The sequence below is a fragment of the Oncorhynchus keta genome, chromosome 9 (assembly GCF_023373465.1).
Source record: "Oncorhynchus keta strain PuntledgeMale-10-30-2019 chromosome 9, Oket_V2, whole genome shotgun sequence".
Classification (NCBI taxonomy): domain Eukaryota; kingdom Metazoa; phylum Chordata; class Actinopteri; order Salmoniformes; family Salmonidae; genus Oncorhynchus; species Oncorhynchus keta.
Genome location: NC_068429.1, coordinates 39,346,510 through 39,368,962, shown reverse-complemented (window position 1 = coordinate 39,368,962; position 22,453 = coordinate 39,346,510). Strand labels below are relative to the sequence as shown.

Genomic DNA, 22,453 nt, shown 5'->3' with positions numbered 1-22,453 from the left:
AATTTCTTTTGGCACGGAGCAAATTTCAGGTCTGTTGAGTGCAAACATTCTGAAAATTCTGTGCAACTTCTGGCACACGTTGAATATGGGCACTGAGGCTGTACCCTCTTTAAGTTACAGTTATAACAGCTGCCAAGTAGGCTACTGTGGCTATTTGATCATAATGTAGGCCTACCAGAGTGGCCTACCATCAAAAACAAATGGAGAAAATGCATCCCATAACATGTTAACATGGAAATAGCTGTTATATCATTTAGCCTACAGTAGCAGCCAATGTGGGGTGTTCAATGTAGGCCTACATTCCATGAGACTTTTGAAAATACCATGTGGGGATTGACAATAACATGTTTATGTTATATATCATCCTTCAGACAAGGAGGTGACTGAAAATGTTGTGTTGTTTGATGGAAGAATCCATTTTACAAAACAAAATGCATCATTATTCCCATATCATTATCACAGAGAATCAAACAAATGATGCTACCCTGTGCCTATTGGCCACTTAGTTTATTCGAGCCTGTCTCAAAATACAACACTTCCCCTTTAAGACAGAAAAAAGCTCAGATCAGAGACCCAGTACAGATCAGGGACCCAGTACAGATCAGGGACCCAGTACAGATCAGAGACCCAGTACAGATCAGAGACCCAGTACAGATCAGGGACCCAGTACAGATCAGAGACCCAGTACAGATCAGGGACCCAGTACAGATCAGGGACCCAGTACAGATCAGGGACCCAGTACAGATCAGGGACCCAGTACAGATCAGAGACCCAGTACAGATCAGGGACCCAGTACAGATCAGGGACCTAGTACAGATCAGGGACCCAGTACAGATCAGGGACCCAGTACAGATCAGGGACCCATGATGTCATTCTGTTACCATCATTCTGTTAACGGGTGTTAATCCACTTCACTTACTGTTGTTCAATAACCAAAATAGATGGGGTTTTTTTTCAAGGTGTCATGTCATTGCTTACAGCCCTATTCATTCTGCAGACATCTTTAAATTCTCATTTGGAGTAAATATTTAAGAGCTTTTGGAAAACGTGGCCGCTTAAAAAAAAATGAGGGAGATTCTACTTTCATTCTGTCACCAAACTTTACACCTGCACTGTTCTTCAATTAAATGTGTTTTGTAGCATTTTCTGTGGAAATTGCTCAATGTAGTCCATGTGCATAGAGTTGTATGGTTGTTTAACTTTGAAATCTATGGTTTTTGTTTGGAATACTTTCAAAGTGAAAAGTCAGAGACTCAGCATTATTCTGTTACCGTGGAATTGCCCTGCACCTAGTCATCTGTGTCCAGTTCAAAGCTGCTGAACATATTTTTTCTCCCCATTAATCCCGGTCCAGACCCAGCATAGCTCAAAGACAACAGACAAAAATCCAGGTCAAACACAAACACATTCATTAGACCCATCTTATTCCTATTCTATTTGACGTAAAACATGAAACACAGATAACTATTAGCCTACAGCTAATCACCTATCATTCTCTTGTCAAACAAATTCCTATTCTACTACCTGGATTTTAACGTTAGTCTACAAGTCTAACTGTAAGGGTGCAAGTTATTTTTCATAACAATGTGGTCTTGTGTGATTGGTGTAGCCAAAAAGCGGAGCTTTCGAAGCACACCTTCAGGCATTGTTTTTTTAATGACTTTCTCTTTTTACAGCTGTCCAGGTCTATAGAGTTAAAAGAAACCAGATGTCAACTTCACAATTATAGAAAATAACTTAATTTCAAGAAAGTATTTGTAGATATTTTTTGGGTAATGTTATCCATTTCAAAGTACAAAATGCTGATAAATTGATTTAGTTTGCAAAGACATTTCGAATAAAATTCCTTTAATGGTTATGATTCCATCTGTTATTATGTCAAGTGTTTTACCCACAACCATTAACCATTATGTTGAGCTTGCTGCCATGGTGTTTAAGGTCTTTGGGCTGTTCTCTCTTTCACTCCTCTGACCTCTGACCTGTGGTAAAAGTAGCACTCGTCTGCTTCCTCATCATGACCTTGGTAACTATCGGCAGTAACCTCAGGACAGTGAATACCCAAAGTCCTCTGCAGCTTCTCCTCTTGCTGCCGCAGCTCCATGGAGTCCAATAGGTCCTAGATGTTGGCCAGAGACCACATAGGCGAGGTGAACCAGTCATTCATATCCCCGTCCTTCCCCTCCCCACTGAAGTACTCCCAGTTGATCTTCAGCTGATCCCGGAGACCGTTGACCACATCCCATGACAAAACGCTCGTTCTCAGTTTGGTTCTTCCCTGAGAAGAATAAAGGAAAGGTGTTTGTCATGCCATTTCCCAATTATTTCCATCAACATTTGACTGTTAATAAGTGGGATCGAATCAGTGTGGGAAATGACAGAAGGAAATATAAATATTTTTTTTCTGTGGCATATCTCTTGGGTAAGGTCTGTGTACAGGAATGGTTGGATCATTCAAAGGGATTTGGATTCTATTTCCTGTCCAAAAACATACAATGCATGACATGTTGACATGTCAGTACACAGTATTATCTTATAAAAAACAAACTCACCATTGAGTGGAAACAGTTCCACAGAGCCTGAGGCTGTTGGTCGTGTTCCGAACAGCAAAATGACGGACGCCTGTTGGAAAGACCAACAATGGAAATCAAGTATTTAGTCATCATCCTCCCATTACTTCTGAGTGAGGACTATTGTGATAATGGCATAATGTTTCTGAGGTTAACAACACTCAATCATTCTTAGACTAATCTGGTCTGTTTGGAGATGTTTAACAGGGAGCCTGACCCATAGGACAGGCTTTCCCTCTCAGCCCCTGGAGCTACTGTTGAAAGGAGTAGTCATCCTCAGATGAAGTAGAGATGATCAGCAGTCTCCTTTTAGACATGAACCTGGTTGGGGTAAATGGCTCTATTATTATCTATGCCCTGCTTTGTAACTATTACAAGTCACATGATAATGCTTTATCAGGGGTATTATGTAAGGTTCCCATGTTGACTTAATCACATACCTCAGCAGTGGCCCACCCTGTTGTTGGGATTTGGAGCAGGAGACAGGAGTTTCCCTCCCTCTCCATTTCAGACCGTCATGATGGAAAGGTGTCAACATAATCCATCAACGCAGATGAGGGTGGAGGTACATGACATACTTCCTAGAATACATAACCCACCAGGACACAAATATCACTTAATGAATGTGTCAATTGTTCACTACTGAACTACTAAACTTGGTCATCTGTGTAACCAAATGATTTGTTTCAGCGCAAAGGTGAGAGAGATGACCCTTGCATTGAGCTTTGGGTCGTAGTCAGTCACAGTCACGGAGAAATCCTTGCAAGGACATCCCTTACTCCATTATCAGATGAGAGATGAGATCTGGATCAGTGAACTTCTCTGGTAGGGAGGTGAATTGAGGCTCAGAATCTGGAACAAATATAGAAATGCAGAGTTTTACGGCAGGGAAGCTCAAAGAGGAAAACCAGATGTTTAGTTATTATAACGACACTATAATCCTGAAGATATATTTATTTAGGATCAATTCAATCTGAGAGAGATGGATTCTGTAGACACAGACACACACATAGCAGTGCCAAGTTGGTAGTGATGCAGGGTGAGGGTGGTATCGGACCCTGAGCTCAGGATGTTTGCCATAGTAACTTTCCTGAGGGCGAGGTCACAGAAATGAAGCTCGTTCTCCTCCCTCTGCTGGACATACTGAGGTGTACTGTCACTGGGCGTGGCTATCACCTGTATCACAAATTAAGGAGCACATCTATCACAAACAAACAGATTTATTGATAGACTTAAAAGTTACCCATAAAAGCATTTACCATAAGTCTTCTGTTCCCCTTCAACTGCTCTACAAAGGCCATCAGTACTTCCTGGTTGTTCTCATTCACATCTCTGTGGGATTTATTCCCTTTGCCTTTTCTGTTCTTCTTCTGCCCATCATTCTTCCCTTTGCCTTTTCTGTTCTTCTTCTGCCCATCATTCTTCCCTTTGCCTTTTCTGTTCTTCTTCTGCCCATCATTCTTCCCTTTGCCTTTTCTGTTCTTCTTCTGCCCATCATTCTTCCCTTTGCCTTTTCTGTTCTTCTTCTGCCCATCATTCTTCCCTTTGCCTTTTCTGTTCTTCTTCTGCCCATCATTCTTCCCTTTGCCTTTTCTGTTCTTCTTCTGCCCATCATTCTTCCCTTTGCCCTTTCTGTTCTTCTTCTGCCCATCATTCTTCCCTTTGCCTTTTCTGTTCTTCTTCTGCCCATCATTCTTCCCTTTGCCTTTTCTGTTCTTCTTCTGCCCATCATTCTTCCCTTTGCCTTTTCTGTTCTTCTTCTGCCCATCATTCTTCCCTTTGCCTTTTCTGTTCTTCTTCTGCCCATCATTCTTCCCTTTGCCTTTTCTTTTGGATGTGTTTTTCTCCAAGGATTCTCCTCCCCCACCAACGTTCTCTGATTTTGGCCTATTATCACTAAAGTTGTTTATAGTCTTTTTTTTCTCTTGCCTCCACAGTAGAGGGGTATATTTTTCTGTCTGTAGCAACATTTCCATATTTTTTGGGTTGTCCTCTCCCACAGCTTTGGAGTTTGCCTTCCCTGTGATTAATATTTGTGTTCCTTTTGAATCAAGGGGTGTCTTTCGAATGACGAACCTGGAGCGACCACTGAGGATGTCCTGAATTTTGCTCTTCAGTGCAGCTTTCTTGTCCACGGGCTTCCTTACGTTTGCCTGCATACCGGGACTGGGTACCTTCTTAATCACAGGAATCTTTTTCTTCATCCATCCTCTTCTTGATGATTTTACATTTCAGAATGGAGCACTTCCTAGTGAGTTTTTCGAGCTTGCGTATGGGGAACTGATCAATGACCTTCAGGACGGCTTCCACATGGACGGGGTAAGGGAACCGCTCACTCACCCTCAGGTTCTTCTTCCTGACTAGCACGGAGAAGCCTTGGGTCCCCCAGCTCCAGGTAGTGGTAGTGCATCAGTTTTGTGACCATGCCTGGGCCCATGCTCTCCACAGTGGCCTCTCCCTGGAAGGTGGTCTTCTGGATCCTGCCTTCCATCATTGCGTTCTGGATGATGGTGACGATAACGGTGTCCCTCTCGGCCAGGCGGCAGAGAGGAGGAGAGAAGAAGAGGATGAGAGAAGAGGTTTTAGCGAGCGGGAGGGGTACTGAAACCTGAGCTTTTACAGATTCTAACATCAAACAGTGCAGGAACAAAACAAACATCGATCTGTATTGTACATCTAAAATAAACACAGGATATATTTCCTGACAATTAGAACGCATGTAAACATCATGCACTGCACAGGAACACACATTTTCCTCAATAGTCGTAAACAAAAAAAGGGTTCCAAAAGGGTTCACCAGCTGTCCCCATAGGAGAACCCTTTTGGGTTCCATGTAGAACCCTCTGTGGAAATGGTTCTACATGGAACCCATAAGGGTTCTACCTGGAACCAAAAAGGGTCCTTCAAAGAGTTCTCCTATGGGGACAGCCAAAGAACCCTTTCAGGTTCTAGATAGCACCTTTTTTTCTAAGAGTGTATAAGAGGACCTAGCCTGGGGGGGGGGGGAGAAGGCTTTAAATAGACACAGACGGGAGACAATTATTGCTAAGATTTAGAGAATAGTTTCATTTTATAGTTTTGATTCCAACATCTGTCAGATATTCAACCGTTGACTTTATATTGTAGATGACAAATAGCAACAAGTAGCTTTCTTGATTCATGTTTTTCTTTTTAATGCATTGTTTTTACTAATTCATGATCTCAGTCATGAGTTGGAGAGGTTGACACTCACACCACACACCAAAGCAAGTGTTGTCCAGACTATGATAAAGATAATTTCTTGCTCAATCTTGCGAGGGGTGCTACAGTATCTCTTTCACTTGACTGGTGTGAAATTGATGGATCTTTCAGATGTCGAGTGTCTTTTTTAAGTTCCATTTTTTTTTCAATTGAAAGGAGGAAAGACATAGTAAGACTGTTCAGTGAAAGTAATGACCTTACACTTCAAATGAGGGTGAACAGCACAACAGTAATGTCAACATGCCTCCAACTGTATGTCATATCAGCGTTGGTCTGTCTGTATACTCCTTCTGGACTCTTGGTGCAGAAGGGAACAGGTCTGCAGTTTGTCTTTGCAGATATCTTACTCAGCACACTGCACCATGCAAATGAAGACTCCACTATAAGATGGAGGACAGAAATCACCCAAAAAGAGGAAGTGGTCAGAACTTTTGAAATGAGTGTAAGCACACGCATCCTCTGCCAATAGCAGGGATATAGGCAACAGATATGTCATTCACCTACATTAAAGATGAGTTCAAGAACACGACGTTTGCATGGAAACATTTGTGCTCCTGGTACTGACTGAGAAAAGAAAAAGATGTTTCACATTGTTTTCTTCTGATGTGAAGCAATGATAAGAGCCAAGACAATGAGTCCTACAGTAACGGTGGCATGATTTAGTGCTTCCTAACCCTTTTAAACATTGTGTGTTTGAGCTACAGACTGCTGTTTAATAATCTAGCGAGTGCCACCCTGGCGGTTGATGTATGCCACAACAGATGTATTGTATTGTCTGTCCTGACTGGGATGTGACCATTCTGGAGGAAGGGCAGAAAACGTCTTAGTAAAAGGAACACTGTCAGCAGTTCGAGGTACAGTAGTTTATATGAGCGAGGCAGAGTTGTGGGGAGCACACTGCGTTTCCTGCTCTTACCTTGTAGACTGCGCCCCACCCTTTGAGGGATGCGTCTCTTGACACGAACCAGAAGAAGAGTGCCAGAAACAAAGATTGAGGGGCTCTTCTAGTGACGAAGACCCGAGAGACATTCAGAGGTTGCCGTTATCTTTCGAGCGAGGGGACGTCGTGTACACAGACGATGGGGCTGATAACCAATGCTGGAAGTCTCTTGTTCTCAGAAGAACTAGTGGTACAACTGAAATGGCGGACGCCATCAACCCCAACACTTGGAGACACGTTCGGAGCCTGAACCACAGTGCCTCTCCCTGTGGAACAGGTGTCCGTGTAGCAGTCCGTCTGTGTAGCCCGATAAGAGAGAGAATCCAGCCAGATGCCTAGGTTTTCTATTCTCTGCTCGTTATCTGGTTGATCTTGAGCCCTAACTCGGTGAGGTGGGTTACAAGGGAAGCCGTGTCTCGCACTGCTTGCTCCTGTGATGGGGAGCAAAGCAGGAAATAGTCCATTTAGGCGGAGACTCTCAGTCCCCTGATTCTCAGAATCGCCTCCACAGGGATGCTAGAACCACCTCCAAATAGTTTCAGAACATCAGAGGAGCTAGTGCTAGCCCGAAGGGGACAGCGAGGTAATTGTAGACTGTGCCCTGAAAGGCAAACCTGAGAAACCACCATGTGTGCTACAGAATACTTATATTGAAAATAAGCATCCTGTAGGTCAACTGAAGAGAACCAGTCACAACGAGGAATAGAGAGATCACGTTGAGCGTAAGCATATGGAACTTAATCTTCCTCACATGGCTGTTGAGGACCCATAGGTCCAGAATGGGGCGCACGCTCCCTTTCAACCTCCCTCTCCTTCATGGGAACCACGAAGTAGAAGGGGTAGAATCTTCCACTGGTATTACTCTTATTGCGACCTTGCTCAATAGATGGGAGATTTCCAGCTCTAGCATACTAGCTCGCATGGCTCGCATGGCTTCATGTGCGCCAGTTATCTTCTCTTGTAGAGAGTCGCCCACATGTTAGATGACTCTCGCTCGCCAGTGGTCATAGAATTCCCTCTGGCAGCATTGTACCGAGTTTCCCTTTGTTGTATTTTTGCTCAATGTTAATTTCGTCAACAAAAATGTTAGTCAAACACCTACTTTTCAGTGGCAAGACAATAACTAACTAAACAGACCAAGAAAAAAACTACAACTAAAGAAAATATATTTCTCATTTCGATTGACGAAAACAAGACGAGACAAAATGATCTCTGTGACTAAAGTCTGACTAGTAAATGGACTGAACAAGAGTTCTTTTGAGAGATCGAGAGCTTTCAATGTTATTTATTTGGTCCAATCAAGAGCATGCATAACATTAGCAGAATTGTAAGGCTTTCTCATTGCAATGTTGCAATAGTTTTATTGGTGGGAAATAAATGAACCATGCCCAGGTCATTCACGAGTCACCTCTCCGCCCGGCAAACCGTTCTCCAATCTGGAGGCAACAAATGATTGATGCAAATAAGGCACCAGCCATGGCTACTCTCCTGGTTGTACAAGCTTCTGGTAGAAAAAGGGATGATGTTTGGAGCCACTTTTCCTATTGTATCGATACAAACCAGACCGAACACAAGTTCATGGGGAAAATTACTACCAGCCTCAACAGACATCTAAAAGTGCATCATCCCCAATTCACACCGAGTGTACAAAACATTAAAGATACCTGCTCTTTCCATGACATAGACTGACCAGGTGAATCCAGGGGAAAGCTACGATCCCTTGCTGATGTCACTTGTTAAATCCACTTCAATCAGAGTATATCAACGGGAAGAGACAGGTTTAAGAAGGATTTTAAGCCTCGAGGCAATTGAGACATGGATTGTGTACGTGTGCCATTCGGAGGGTGAAAAGATTTAAGTGCCTTTGAACAGGCGCACCTGTTTGTGTCATGAACTGCTACATTTTCCCAGCTCAACAGTTTCATGTGTGTATCAAGAATGGTCCACCACCCAAAGGACATCCAGCTAACTTGACAACTGTGGGAAGAATTGGAGTCAACATATGCCAGCATCCCTGTGGAATGCTTTCGACACCTTGTAGAGCCCATGCCCCAACGAATAGAGGCTGTGTGGAGGGCAACTCAATATTAGGAAGGTGTCCTTAATGTTTTGTACAGTGTATATTAAAATGATTAAATTAAAGGATTACATTTATTTCTATCATCAATTGCACACCACCACCAACCAAAACTTGACGTTTTTAACCCAAACCCACATTGGGCGTCCGGGGAGCTGTTGTTAACTACCTTTCTCAATCGCGGAAAGATGGATTTTTCATGTTGTCAGCTCGGGGATTCAAACTGGCAACCTTTTCGATTACTGGCCTAACACCTAACTGCTAGCGCCATCTGCTGCCCTCATGCTAGGCCACTTGCTGTCCTTATGCTTAGGAAATAACAGATTGATAATAGCTAGTTAGTTTGCTACAATCTATGAGACCACTACTTATGACAGAACTTTGATTACAATATAGCTACAGTCAAGGGTTGGGATTCCCTATCTGCCGCAGAGTAATGTGTTCTTCTCTCAATTTGGCTGTTGGGAAGAGAATCATGTGGTAGGACAAGGTTATGTATGTTTGGAAGTCAGTGATTTATGTTTACTAAAGGTTAATGAAGCAATACAAATGTGATGTGACTAAAATAAGGCTAAAAATGAAAGGGCATTTAGTTGACTAAAATGGGCCACTGTTTATGTAAAATTTTAACAATAACTAGACTAAATCATTATTCAAATGTGAACTTGATTACATTTTAGTCAAAATGACATGGACCAACATTTACACTGCCTTGGCAAGACACTTGGATTGGACAGAGACTTTTTTATGGGTAGTGTCAGTGCTTTTTTATGGGAGACAGTGCAATGAAAATGTGTCTTCCTGCCCCTACTACTTGAAAAAGAGCAGAAGGGAGAGCTGTTGCCCGAAGGGCACCTAGGGGTAGATTAAGACCCCTCCGTCTTCCCTGTGAGCGGATGCATAGACATTTGCCACTGCACGAGGTGTAGGGTCTTAAGGTCTTAACTCATTTATTGACGCTAGCTACCTTTAGCGCCAATTGACGATAGGGTCTTCTGGCTGGGGGACTTTTGTTAAGAGCCCTGATGAGGTACGGTTTTGTAAAACTAAGGAATGCATCTTTCATATCAGCAAGAATTTTTTTATTTTTAACAAAACGGTTAAATTACTACACACCTTTATAGGGTTAGGGTTCCCACATGGCCATATGTCCATGTTACAGTGTTTGTTTACTGAACACAAAGGCGTACCTGTGCAAATTAGCTATCTGCGTCGCCGAACACCTGTGTATAATCGTAAACAAATGTATCATTGGGCAATGATGCTCTGCTGAGGGTGGAAGAGGACCCGGAGCTGCTGACTTAAGCATCCTCTTCTAGGTGGAAGAGATTAGCCATGCTCACTCATTGCTATATCTTGAAACCGTGGGTGGAAGTCCTCGGGGTACACATCCATCACCTTGGCCCAGGTCAGTTGTGGTTTTGGGGTAGCCTCCTAGCCCAAAGGCTGTGAGGAAGATGAGCCTCGGGGAGGGATGCTCTGCACATTCTCCTTCTGGGGGTGGTCGGGGGAAATTCCCTACAGTGCACACATGGTTAGCAAGCGCTGGCTTAGCATGCTCAAGAAGCCACAAGCAGGCAGTACACGCAGTGTGTATCCTTTCCTGCTATCGTAGTCCCGCATGTACACGGGTATGTCGGTGCTGGGGCAGGAGCCCTGCTCGATTCTCCCTGTGCAGGATCAGAAGACTCCATGGCTTCAATAACTGTATTCCTCTGGCAAAGCATAAATTAGCTAGCATTCGCCTCGTGGGCTAATAGCCTAGCTAGTTATCAAAATTTTAGCCTGAGAAAGTGTGTGCTTTCTTGGTCTCTCAACGAATGAAGTGTTTCGACCGTCGAGCTGTGATGTAAGGGCAGTCAGTCTAGTCAACACGGCATGAGGGAATGTGGGTTGATCTAAACGAGAGAGGGGAGCTAGAAATTGTACCTTTCCCGGTAGAATAGCCAGTTTAGTGATATAGCTGGCCTTGTGGCAAGCTAGCCAAGTTAACTAAGCCTTGCGGCGATAGCTAGTCAAGTCTCAGTAGTGACAATTGTGTGACAATAGCTACCACATGAGACTTAGGGGGGTAGATAAATCAAAATAGCTATTTCTACACGACGCAAAATGTTTCCTTTCAGTCAGTTGTTCAACACAAAGGACGAGAGCTGAGATCCTACGTTCGGCAGTGTTAAGATTGAGGTTCACCTGAGAAGAGTTAAATAAGAAGACAAGTTTCAAGTTGTGCTGATGAGAGCTTCAGGAGCTGAGGAAAGCTTCAGTGATGTTCCGCAAGGAAGAGAGGTGAGAATGACCAGAGGGAGGGGCTCGATTAATTCGCTACTCAACCTGTCTGTAGTGATCTGCCTTGAGAGAATCCCATTGTGATACAGTACCAGTCAAAAGTTGGACACACCTAATCATTCAAGGGTTTTTCTTTATTTTTTTAACTATTTTCTACATTGTAGAATAATAGTAAAGACATCAAAACTATGAAATAACACACAATGAATCATGTAGTGACCAAAAAAGTGTTAAACAAATCAAAAAATATTTTAGATTTTTGATTCTTTAAAGTAGCCATTTGCCTTGATGACAGCTTTGAATGCTGAGAACTTGTTGGCTAGTTTTCCTCCATTCTGCAGTCCAACTCATCCCAAACCATCTTAATTGGGTTGAGGTCAAGTGATTGTGGAGGCTCGGCCATCATATGCAGCACTCCATCACTCTCCTTCTTGGTCAAATAGCCCTTAGGCAGCCTGGAGGTGTGTTTTAGGTCATTGTCCTGTGAAAAACAAATGATAGTCCCACTAAGCGCAAGCCAGATGGGATGGTGTATCGCTGTAGAATGCTGTGGTAGCCATGTTGGTTAAGTGTGCCTTGAATTCTAAATAAATCACTGACAGATTTCCACCGGTCTAATGTCCATTGCTCGTGTTTCTTGGCCCAAGCAAGTCTCTTCTTCTTATTGGTGTCCCTTAGTAGTGGTTTCTTTGCAGAAATTCGACCAAGGAGGCCTGATTCACGCAGTCTCCTCAGAACAGTTGATGCGGAGATGTGTCTCTGTGATGCATTTATTTGGGCTGCATTCTGAGGTGCAGTTCACTCTAATGAACTTATCCTCTGCAGCAGAGGTCATTCTGGGTCTTCCTTTCCTGTGGCGATCCGCATGAGAGCCAGTTCCATCACAACGCTTGATGGTTTTTGCGACTGCAAAAGTAATGACAGTCCATTACTTTAAGACATGAAGGTCAGTCAATCTGAAACATTTTAAGAACTCTGAAAGTTTCTTCAAGTGCAGTCGCAAAAACCATTGAGAGAATGCCAAGAGTGTGCAAAGCTGTCATCGAGGCTTGTTATTTGAAAAATCTCATATTTTTATTGGTTTAAAACGTTTTTGGTTACTACAAGATTCCATATGTGTTATTTCATTGTTTTGATGTCCTCCCTATTATTCTACAGTGTAGAAAATAGGAAAAATTAAGAAAAACCCTGGAATGAGTAGGTGTGTTTTACATGCTCCTGTCACGTTCTGTCCATCGTTCGTATGTGTTTTCCTTGTTTTAGTGTTGGTCAGGACGTGAGCTGGGTGGGCATTCTATGTTGTGTGTCTGGTTTGTCTATTTCTATGTTTGGCCTGATATGGTTCTCAATCAGAGGCAGGTGTTAGTCATTGTCTCTGATTGGGAACCATATTTAGGTAGCCTGTTTTGTGTTGGGTTTTGTGGGTGATTGTTCCTGTCTCTGTGTTTGCACCAGATAGGACTGTTTAGGTTTTCACTTTTCTTGTTTTGTATAGTCTGTTCATGTATAGTAGTCTTTATTAAAAACATGAATAACCACCACGCTGCATTTTGGTCCGCCTCTCTTTCACCAGAAGAAAACCCTTACAGCTCCTAACCAACTGTGCTATTTTGTTCGTTTTTTGCGTTGTTTGTAACTTATTTTTTTAAACTTATTTTATACATAATGTTGCTGCAATTACTCACCTCAAACTGTAAGAAGAGTTTTCCTTTAATGAGTATGATGAGAAGGATATACTACTTTCCTGGGGAGAGGCCCAAATCCCCATTATTTGCATGAAGAAAAGACGGAGAAAAGGGGGCGGAGGTCGGGCTGCCTTCTGATAATTCGTAGGCGAACAAGTAAACTCCAACTGCCATCCGTTCTAATGGCTAACGTGCAATCATTGGAAAAATAAAAATGATGACCTAATATTAAGATGATCCTACCAACGGGACATTAATAAAAACTGTAATATCTTATATTTCACAGAGTCATGGCTGAACAACGACACAGATAATATAGAGCTGGCAGGATTTTCCGTGCAGGGGCAGGACAGAGAAGCTACGTCTGTTAAGAAGTGGGGTGGGGGTGTGTGTGTATTTGTCAATAACAGCTGGCACTAAGACCGCACTCAACCAACTGTAAGGCCATAAGCAAACAAGGAAATGCTCATCTAGAAGTGGCGCTCCTAGTGGCCAGGGACTTTAACGCAGGCAAAATTAAATAAGTTTAACCAAAATTTTACCAGCATGTCAAGTGTGCAACCAGAGGGAAAAAAACAATAGACCACCTTTACTCTATACACAGAGGTGCATACAAAGCTCCAGTGACTCTCTCAATACGGAAGTAATCAGATGGCGTGGATGCTACGTTACAGGACTGTTTTGCTAACACAGACAGGAATATGTTCCGGGATTCATCCAATGGCATTGAGGAGTATACCACCTCAGTCATCGGCTTCATCAATAAGTGCATCGACAACGTCGTACCCACAGGGACCGTATGTACATATCCCAACCAGAAGCCATCAATGAAAGCAACATCCGCATCAAGCTAAAGGCTAAAGCTGCTGCTTTCAAGGAGCGGGACACTAATCCGGAAGCTTATAAGAAATCACGCTATGCCCTTAGACCCATCAAACAAGCAAAGCGTCAATACAGGATTAAGATTGAATCCTACTATACCGGCTCTGACGCTCGTCGGATGTGGAGGGCTTGAAAATAATTATGGACTACAAAGGGAGACCCAGACGCGAGCTTCCCAGTGACGCGAGCCTACCAGATGAGCTAAATGCCTTTTATGCTCGCTTCTGAAGCATGCACAAGAGCACCAGCTGTTTGGAATGGCTGTCTGATAACGCTCTCGGTAGCCGATGTGAGCAAGACCTTTAAACAGGTCAACATTCACAAAGCCGCGGGACCAGACAGATTACCAGGACGTGTACTCAAAGCATGCGCGGACCAACAGGCAAGTGACTTATGACATTTTCAACTTCTCTCTGAAGTCTGTAACACCTACATATTTCAAGCAGACCACCATAGTCCCTGTTCCCAAGGAGGCGAAGGTAACCTGCCTAAATGATTACCGCCTCGTAGCACTCACGTCGGTAGCCATGAACTGCTTTGTACGGCTGGTCATGGCTCACATCAACAGCATTCTACCGGATACCCTAGACCCACTCCAATTCGCATACTGCCCCAACAGATCCACAGATGACGCAATCTCTATTGCACACCACACTGCCCTTTCCCACCTAGACAAAAGGAACACCTACAGGTATGTGAGAATGCTGTTAATTGACTACAGCTCAGCGTTCAACACTATAATGCCCACGAAGCTCATCCCTAAGCTAAGGATCCCGGGACTAAACACCTCCCTCTGCAACTGGATCCTGGACTACCTGACGGGCTGCACCCAGGTGGTAAGGGTAGGCAACAACACATCTGCCACTCTAATCCTCAACACTGGGGCCCCTCAGGGGTGTGTACAACAGTGGTAGGCCTGATCACTGACAACGATGAGACAGCCTATAGGGAGAAGGTCAGAGAACTGGTGCCAGACAAAGGAGTTTGAGCAAGACAAAGGAGTTGATCGTGGACTACAGGAAAAGGCGGGCCGAACAGGCCCCCATTAATATCGACAGGGATGTAGTGGAGCGGGTCGAGAGTTTCAAGTTCCTTGGTGTCCACATCACCAACAAACTATCATGGTCCAAACACACCAGGTCAATCGCGAAGAGGGCACAACAAAACCTTTTCCCCCTCAGGAAACTGAAAAGATTTGGCATGTGTCCCCAGATCCTCAAAAAGTTCTACAGCTGCACCATCGAGAGCATCCTGACTGGTTGCGTCACTGCCTGGTATGGCAACTGCTCGGCATCTGACCGTAAGGCGCTACAGAGGGTAGTGTGTACGGCCCAGTACATCACTGGGGCCAAGCCTACTGCCTTCCAGGACCTATATAATAGGCGGCATCAGAGGAAAGCCCATACAATTGTAAGAGACCCCAGTCACCCTTGTCATAGACTGTTTTCTCTGCTACCACACGGCAAGCGGTACCAGAGCGCCAAGTCTAGGACCAAAAGGCTCCTTAACAGCTTCTACCCTCAAGCCTTAAGATTAATTGTTCAGCAATCAATTGGCCACTGGACATTGACCCCCATTTGTTATGTACCCTGCTGCTACTTGCTGTTTATCATCTATGCATGGTCACTTCACCCCCACCTACATGTACAAATTACCTCAACCGACCAAACTGTTCTTGAACTGCACTGTTGGTTAAGGGCTTGTAAGTAAGCATTTCACAGTAAGGTCTACACTTGTTGTATTTGGCGCATGTGACAAATACATTTTGATTTGATTTGTTTTACTGTACATAGAAGCGAGTATCTGAAAGAGAACATCTGAACAGTTAGAAGTTTGTTAGAAGGTAAGGGCAAGGAAATACCAGGACAAAGTGTCTATAATACTGTAATAAGTTCACATAGCAGCTGTCACAAACTCCAAATTCCGCACAGTTGTCACTGACCAGCTGGATATTTATTTCCCACTGTGCAAATCATTTCTCTGGATTCTTACAAATTCCATTTTTAAACAGGTTTTTTGCTTGGCAGACCTTCTTTTTTTTTTACTGACATTTGTCAATAAAACTCATGAATGCAACTGTTTATGTAAAACTGTTTTGTGTTGCACTAGTAACCCTGGTTGTCAAGAAAGGAAAATGGTAAAACACTTCAATGTGAGGATAAATATTAGGGCATAACAAGCAGATAAATGAAAGTAGTACAAAAAAATGCTATTGGTTATTTAAAGGCAACATCCTTTTAAAGCTGAACTATCTAACACCCGCGGTAACCACACATTCCTAACATAGAGACAGTTAAGAAAAAACAGGAACCAACTCTGCACTACATGTAAGGAGAGATAAAACCAAAGACATAAAGAAATTGTATCATCTCCATGCTTTGTCATGCTGAGTTTGACTGTAAGCTACAGTATTTCAACTTCAAGGTCTCAATTAGCATCAGGTAATGTGCTGTTATCTATTCACATACTTCTATTTCTCCAGTCATTACCGTACCAAGTTTGGTTGGGGAATTTGATCTAATGGCACCAGACCCATGTCTGACCTACAACTAGCATGAATACAAGAAAACAATGTGTATGGAGAGAAACTGCAGGGTTTTACTATTTGGCTTATTCACTACATTTGCATTTTATGTTTCCCAGTCAAATCTCAAATCTTGCAACATCAGCTTCCACATCAGCAGATGACTGGACAGGCCCAGTTTAAAGACCTTCGAGTACGTAAAACTGTCCGACACTACCACCTGCTGGAGATATAATATCTTACACCAAATACCACAGACATCCATATTTGGGCCTCATAAACCACATTTCAATCCACAGTTTTCATATGAGCAGTGGTGACCAGTCAATCAGGGCATGGTCCAAACACACCAAGACAGTCGTGAAGAGGGCACGACAAAACGTATTCGGCAGATTTGGCATGGGTCCTCGGACCCTCAAAAGGTTTTACAGCTGCACCGTCGAGAGCATCCTGACAGGTTGCATCACTGCCTGGTAAGGCAACTGCTCGGCCTCTGACCGCAAATATTGATATAATAACCATCATATCAAAGTAAACATGCAGTTTATTAGGCTTCAGATTAAATAAATTATAACTGCGTTGCTGGGTTTAGAACTGGCATGAAAGTTATTTCACTGTACTTGTGCATGTGACACTGAAACTTGAAATGAAAATTAAATAAGTTATGATGAACTTCACAGGGTGGTAAAAGTGCAATTGATGAGCTTGATGCACCCTTCCAATAAATATCGAGGGTCTTATTCTGGTGACATGATCATAGATGCTTGGCTGCTGTTTGACAAATATAAATAATCTCACTCTTTTGTCCAAAATATTCTCATGTAAGGCCATCTGCGCAATGTGCACACCACCTGCATTTGTCAGAAAACCTTCAGTTCACTTGTATTTCTTTATTCAGTACATGGGAATTTAGCTGCAACATGTATTTTGATGCATACCCGCGGGAAGTAGGTGTGCTGAGGGTGCTGCAGCACCCCCTGAAAAATCTGGGGGAAAAATGTGCATGTTTTTATATGGATTTGTACATTTTTGCATGAAAATCTGTTGCCAATTTAATGGAAACCTAGATAATGTTGCACATCACTATCGACAACTCAGGTCAAGAAAGATAGAAAGGAAGGCAGACAGGCAGAGAGATTCATGTGATTGAAAGAAACAGAATTTTCATCAGGATATTTTCTACTGTTTTTATTTGTTGGCTTTAGGCCTATGTATTTTACCTAGTTGATGATTGAAGTTATAGGCCTACTTCTGCATTGGCCATCTCCGAGTTCAATGTCATTTATTTGCGGATAATGGATAATCCTGGAAATGGTGGATAATCCTGGAAGTAATGTGGAAGTTTTCCCGAGACACTGTTGCACGGAAAAGTTCTCTGCCAGTTTCTGCATCCCACAGGGATTCTGTGGAATCCCCTTTGGATCTGAAAACACCAGCAAGGATAAGAACCTCAAAGTATGTATTTAAATGAGCGGTCCTTCCATCTCTCTCCAAAAACACACCTTCCCTCCAAATTAGAGCAGTTCAGAATGATTTTTATGGATGGTGTCTGGGATGAACAGTACAAAAGAAGACTAAGTCCCGCACATGAGTAGCCACCATCCACGTTGGCCCTGGTTGCATCCTTATCACATTCACCCCGCATGGCTGCCACTCAATAAGACCATTAAATTGCACATTATTTTTTACATCCATATTTCTCCTCCTGCAGGCTGCTGATGAGCTGGTTGCTGACGGGCTGGCCCTGGGGCTGGCTGAGGGTCAATCTGATCATCTTCTTCCAACTCCCTATCAGACTCTGAATTGACAGAGACAGTCTTCCACACTAGCTTCTCTCGCCGCAAAAAAATATTTCTAAGGCCCTCTGAGCAGAGATTTTTTTCCAAACTGATTGATTGTGCTAAGAAGCCACGCATGCAAACCTATTTATTTGTGTCCCTCCCACAATTTGCACCTGGCTGTGGTAGAGTGTGGGAAAATACAGATTATTATTATTATTATATATTTTTTTTACATTATATTGAAATAATGTAGCGAAATAATGTATTGTAATAACATTGTACAGGTTCCCGCAAGACATTGTGTAGTTTCACACAATACAAAGGGTGAAGGGTGTGAGAAAAGCAGAAGACAGGCAGGAAGTCAGAGAAGTTCTTGGTGCTATGTTGAAACAGCAGGCCCAGGGAGGAGGAAGCGAGTGGCACACAGCAAACCTTTTAGTTTAATTTGTACTAGTTTTCATCTACACACACACAGTTTCCCACACTTTTATTACCAGTGGACCCGAACACCACATATGTAATATAAATGTGTAGGGGGGTGCACAGTGTGCACTCAATGAAAACATGTTCTTCACAGAAAATAAACCAAGACCAATGAGTCTCAGGTTGAAAATAAGTATTAATTGTATTATTTTTATTTTAGTAAACATTGAAAATGGGTCCCACAGACCCAAACACCACACACGGGTTAAAGTCTCCTGTACTGTATCATACTGTACAGTATTCTACTAAATACAACTCTACTGTCTGGTTATGTACCATACTGTACTCTACTATGCTCAACTGGACTGAAATGTGCCGTACTGTACTGTGCTGTTCAAACTTGTGAAACATAGCCTAGATGTCTATGATTTGTTCATGAGATTTGGCCTGGTCCTGACCGACCAAATGTGTAATTGTTTAGGGGCAGAGGTCATAATAATATCCAGTATGCTTTGCAAGTGTTTGGGTCAATATCAACTAAGGTAGTTTCTCCTACCAGCTGTGCTTGTTTTTTGTGTGTATAATGTGCAACACAGCTGGTTGGAGAAACCATTCGAGTTGCACAAAATGGAATATAACGTTGCAGATAAAGTTAGGAATTACTCAATTTCATCTTCACAACATCCAAAGACCAGCATCACTACACTGAAAGCTCTGCTGTTTCTAAAAATGACCTATTTGTTAATGTTTTCCATAGCTCCCATACTGCAGAACGAGCAACGAGGAAGTCTATTGCAGGTGGTCTAAGTGTCTCAAATCCAAGTGAAATCCCTTCCATAACATGCCATTTGCATCAAAAGTAAAGATTTGGTTCAAAAATAGTGAACCAATCCTTTAATGAGATTTGAAAGTGTGATGTAGCTAATTCTCCAGATGGTGGCAGCAGCTGCATTTAGAATTTGAAGCAGATTTTCTTGAGGACTGTAGATATCTTCCATTTAATTCAAAGGGTGGGATAATAGGACAAAGCACTGTGTTTCTTCATTTTTTTCTCTCCAGATTCAAAGATTTAAATCTCACCAGCCCAACCATTGTGTAACAAATAGTTTACTACCTGGATATCTTAAAACAATCATCGATATAGCCTAAACTCTTGCAGTGATGCTGTAGAATGTATCAGGGGCTTTCATTAAGCGCCCTCACACCCTACTGCCAGTGCCCCCATGACGTCCCCTGTGCCCCTTCCCAGAGCGGCAGCCAAAGAGCAGTTCAAGTCGCTGGGAGCTCAGACTCTGGAGGTGGACATTAAGGAGGCCGGGGACGGCCAAGGCGGATACTCTAAGGAGATGTCCAAGGAGTTAATTAAGGCTGAAATGAAGCTGTTTGCCAAGCAATGTCTGGAAGTAGACATCCCCCTCAGCACGGCACTCATCCCTGATATGCATTGTGACCACCAAGCACACACCTCACTACCACTATCCCCTCCCATAGAGACAAATCTGTATCTCTTTGTCCTCTTCGACCTGCTTTACATCTTCCTCTGCACTGCTGTCCTCCTAGTCTGATCTGTTTGTGTTCTGGCCTACTCCATTGTCATCGTCAAGCCATAAGGAGTTGGCAAGAGAGCAGAAAGACTGGCAACCAGTTTGTTGTCATCCCCGATTTCACCCCTTCTTTGTTCTTCCTCAATCACGTACGAAGTGCATGTACTGCTATCATCAGCTTTTATCTGTCCAATCCTCTCAGGTTCTAAGCTGCTTTAAGGCTTCATCAGCTCAGTTACCTAGTAGTAGTTAAGGTAGTGGTTAGGCCCTATCCATCTGGTTAACTCTGCCCCTCAAGGCTGAGTTGGTATTATTCCCTTCCTTAGTGTTTAACATGATTTTTGAATGACTTCCTCATCTCTGTACCCCACACATACAGATAATTGTAAGGTCCCCGAGTCAAACAGTGAATATCAAACACGGATTCAACCACAAAGTCCAGGGAGGTTTTTCAATGCCTTGCAAAGAAGAGCAGCTATTGGTAGATGGGTACAAAAATGTAAAAAGCAGACATCCATTTGAGCATGGTGAAGTTATTAATTACATTTGGATGGTGTATCAATACAAGCAGCTACTACAAAGATACAGGCGTCCTTCCTAACTCAGTTGCCGGAGAGGAAGGAAACCGTTCACAGATTTCACTTTGAACCAATAGTTACTTTAAAACAGTTAGAGTGTAATGGCTGTGATGGGAGAAAACTAAGGATGGATCAACAAATCTAAAAGCGAGTGACGTTTGGAACAGTATTAGCGCACACCCAGCTAACTAGCTCGCCATTTCACATTGGTTACACCAGCCATTAGGCTGAGGCTTGAAGTCATAAACAGCGCTGTGCTTGGGAAGAGCTGCTGGCAAAACGCACAAAAGTGCTGTTTGAATGAATGATTACGGGCCTGCTGCTGCTCAGTCAGACTGCTCTATCAAATCAGACTTAATTATAACATAATAACACACAGAAATACGAGCCTTTGGTCATTAATATGATCGATTCCGGAAACTATCATTTCGAAAACAAAACGTTTATTATTTCAGTGAAATACGGAACCGTTCGGTATTTTATCAAACGGGTGTCATCCCTAAGTCTAAATATTCTTGTTACATTGCACAACCTTCAATGTATGTCATAATTACGTAAAATTCTGGCAAATTAGTTTGCAATGAGCCAGGCAGCCCAAACTGTTGCATATACCCTGACTCTGCGTGCAATGAACGCTAGAGAAATGACACAATTTCACCTGGTTAATATTGCCTGCTAAACTGTATCAGTAGTTATAACTAGTGATTATGATTGATTGTTTTTTATAAGGTAAGTTTAATGCTAGCTAACAATTTACCTTGGCTTCTACTACATTTGCGTAACATGCAGGCTACTCGTGGAGTGCAACGGTTAGAACTTTGGACTAGTTAACTGTGTTGCAAGATTGGAACCCCTGAGCTGACAAGGTGAAAATCTGTCGTTCTGTCCCCGAACAAGGAAGTTAACCCACAGTTCCTAGGCAGTCAATAAGAATATGTTCTTAACTGACTTGCCTAGTTTAAAAAAAGGTATATATATATATTTTTTTTTTTAATAATCGGAAATCTAGGATAGGATAAGTAATCCTTCTCACCCCCCTTTAAGATTTAGATGCACTATTGTAAAGTGACTGTTCTACTGGATGTCATAAGGTGAATGCACCAATTTGTAAGTCGCTCTGGATAAGAGCGTCTGCTAAATGACTTAAATGTAAAAAATGTAATGTAAATCGGGGCCTGAAATACCGATTTCCGATTGTTATGAAAACTTGAAATCGGTCATTCCGATTAACCCGTCGACCTCTAAAATCAATTCAGTTTTATGGGTGTGCTTGTAAATCGACCTGGGAGTTTCAGGATAATAAACCTAATGGAATGGAAATCCTAGAGAAAAACCTGGTTTCCACCAGACACTGGGAGATTCATTCACATTTCAGCAGGACAATAACCTAAAACACAAGGCTAAATCTACACCCGAGTTGCTTACCAAGAAAACAGTGAATGTTCCTGAGTGGCCTAAGTTAGTTTTGACTTAAATCTGTTTGACAATCTATGGCAGAACCTGAAAATGAGTGTATAGCAATTATCAACAACCAATTTGACAGAGCTTGAAGAATTTTGAAAAGAATACTGGACAAATGTTGCACAATCCAGGTGTGGAAAGCTCTTAGTGACTTACCCAGAAATACTCATAGCCGTAATCGCTGCCAAAGGTGAATCTAACATGTTTTGAATTTCTATTCTGCTTTGACATTAGAATATTTTGTTTAGATTGTTGACTAATCAAAAGAGAACCACCGTACTCTCCCAGAAGCTTGCTGATGCGTAAAACCCACAAATTCAGACAAACAAAAATGATTTGTGGTGGGTTATCTCATTAATCGATGTCATGTATTTAGGTGAGAGGACACCTGAGGCAGTTGATTTGTGAGTTGCCTTTCGTGCCCGCTCCCATACCCTACAATTCTGTATTTCTTTGTAACTCATT

At 42.6% G+C, this 22,453-nt stretch overlaps 1 protein-coding gene and 1 pseudogene across 2 annotated transcripts; one reads left to right on the top strand and one right to left on the bottom strand.

Moving 5' to 3' along the window:
* Positions 1-1,637: 1,637 nt before the first annotated feature.
* On the bottom strand, positions 1,638-5,392 carry LOC118388016 (protein qua-1-like). 2 transcript variants are annotated; one of them, XM_052525826.1, is made up of 7 exons: positions 3,827-5,392; positions 3,577-3,743; positions 3,347-3,419; positions 3,008-3,148; positions 2,785-2,888; positions 2,550-2,619; positions 1,638-2,275 (listed from the first exon to the last, which is right to left on the bottom strand). In XM_052525826.1, the coding sequence occupies exons 1-3, from the start codon at positions 4,769-4,771 to the stop codon at positions 3,413-3,415; spliced, it is 1,119 nt and encodes a 372-aa protein (XP_052381786.1). In that variant the 5' UTR covers positions 4,772-5,392; the 3' UTR covers positions 1,638-2,275; positions 2,550-2,619; positions 2,785-2,888; positions 3,008-3,148; positions 3,347-3,412. The 2 variants fall into 2 exon arrangements, with proteins under 2 accessions (XP_052381786.1, XP_052381785.1); XM_052525825.1 differs by having other exon boundaries at positions 3,347-3,743.
* A 14,236-nt stretch (positions 5,393-19,628) lies between these two features.
* The window catches only part of LOC118388118 (NAD(P) transhydrogenase, mitochondrial-like), a 39,926-nt pseudogene continuing 37,101 nt past the window's right edge, over positions 19,629-22,453 (top strand).

What these genes read in the sequence shown, in the direction of transcription:
- LOC118388016 (XM_052525825.1), bottom strand. Translation starts at nt 4,771, where the DNA reads ATGAAGAAAAAGATTCCTGTGATTAAGAAGGTACCCAGTCCCGGTATG. An exon ending in AGGGGAACAGAAGACTTATG is followed by an intron (nt 3,744 to 3,826) that starts GTAAATGCTTTT and finishes TTTGTGATACAG; the next exon opens with GTGATAGCCACGCCCAGTGA.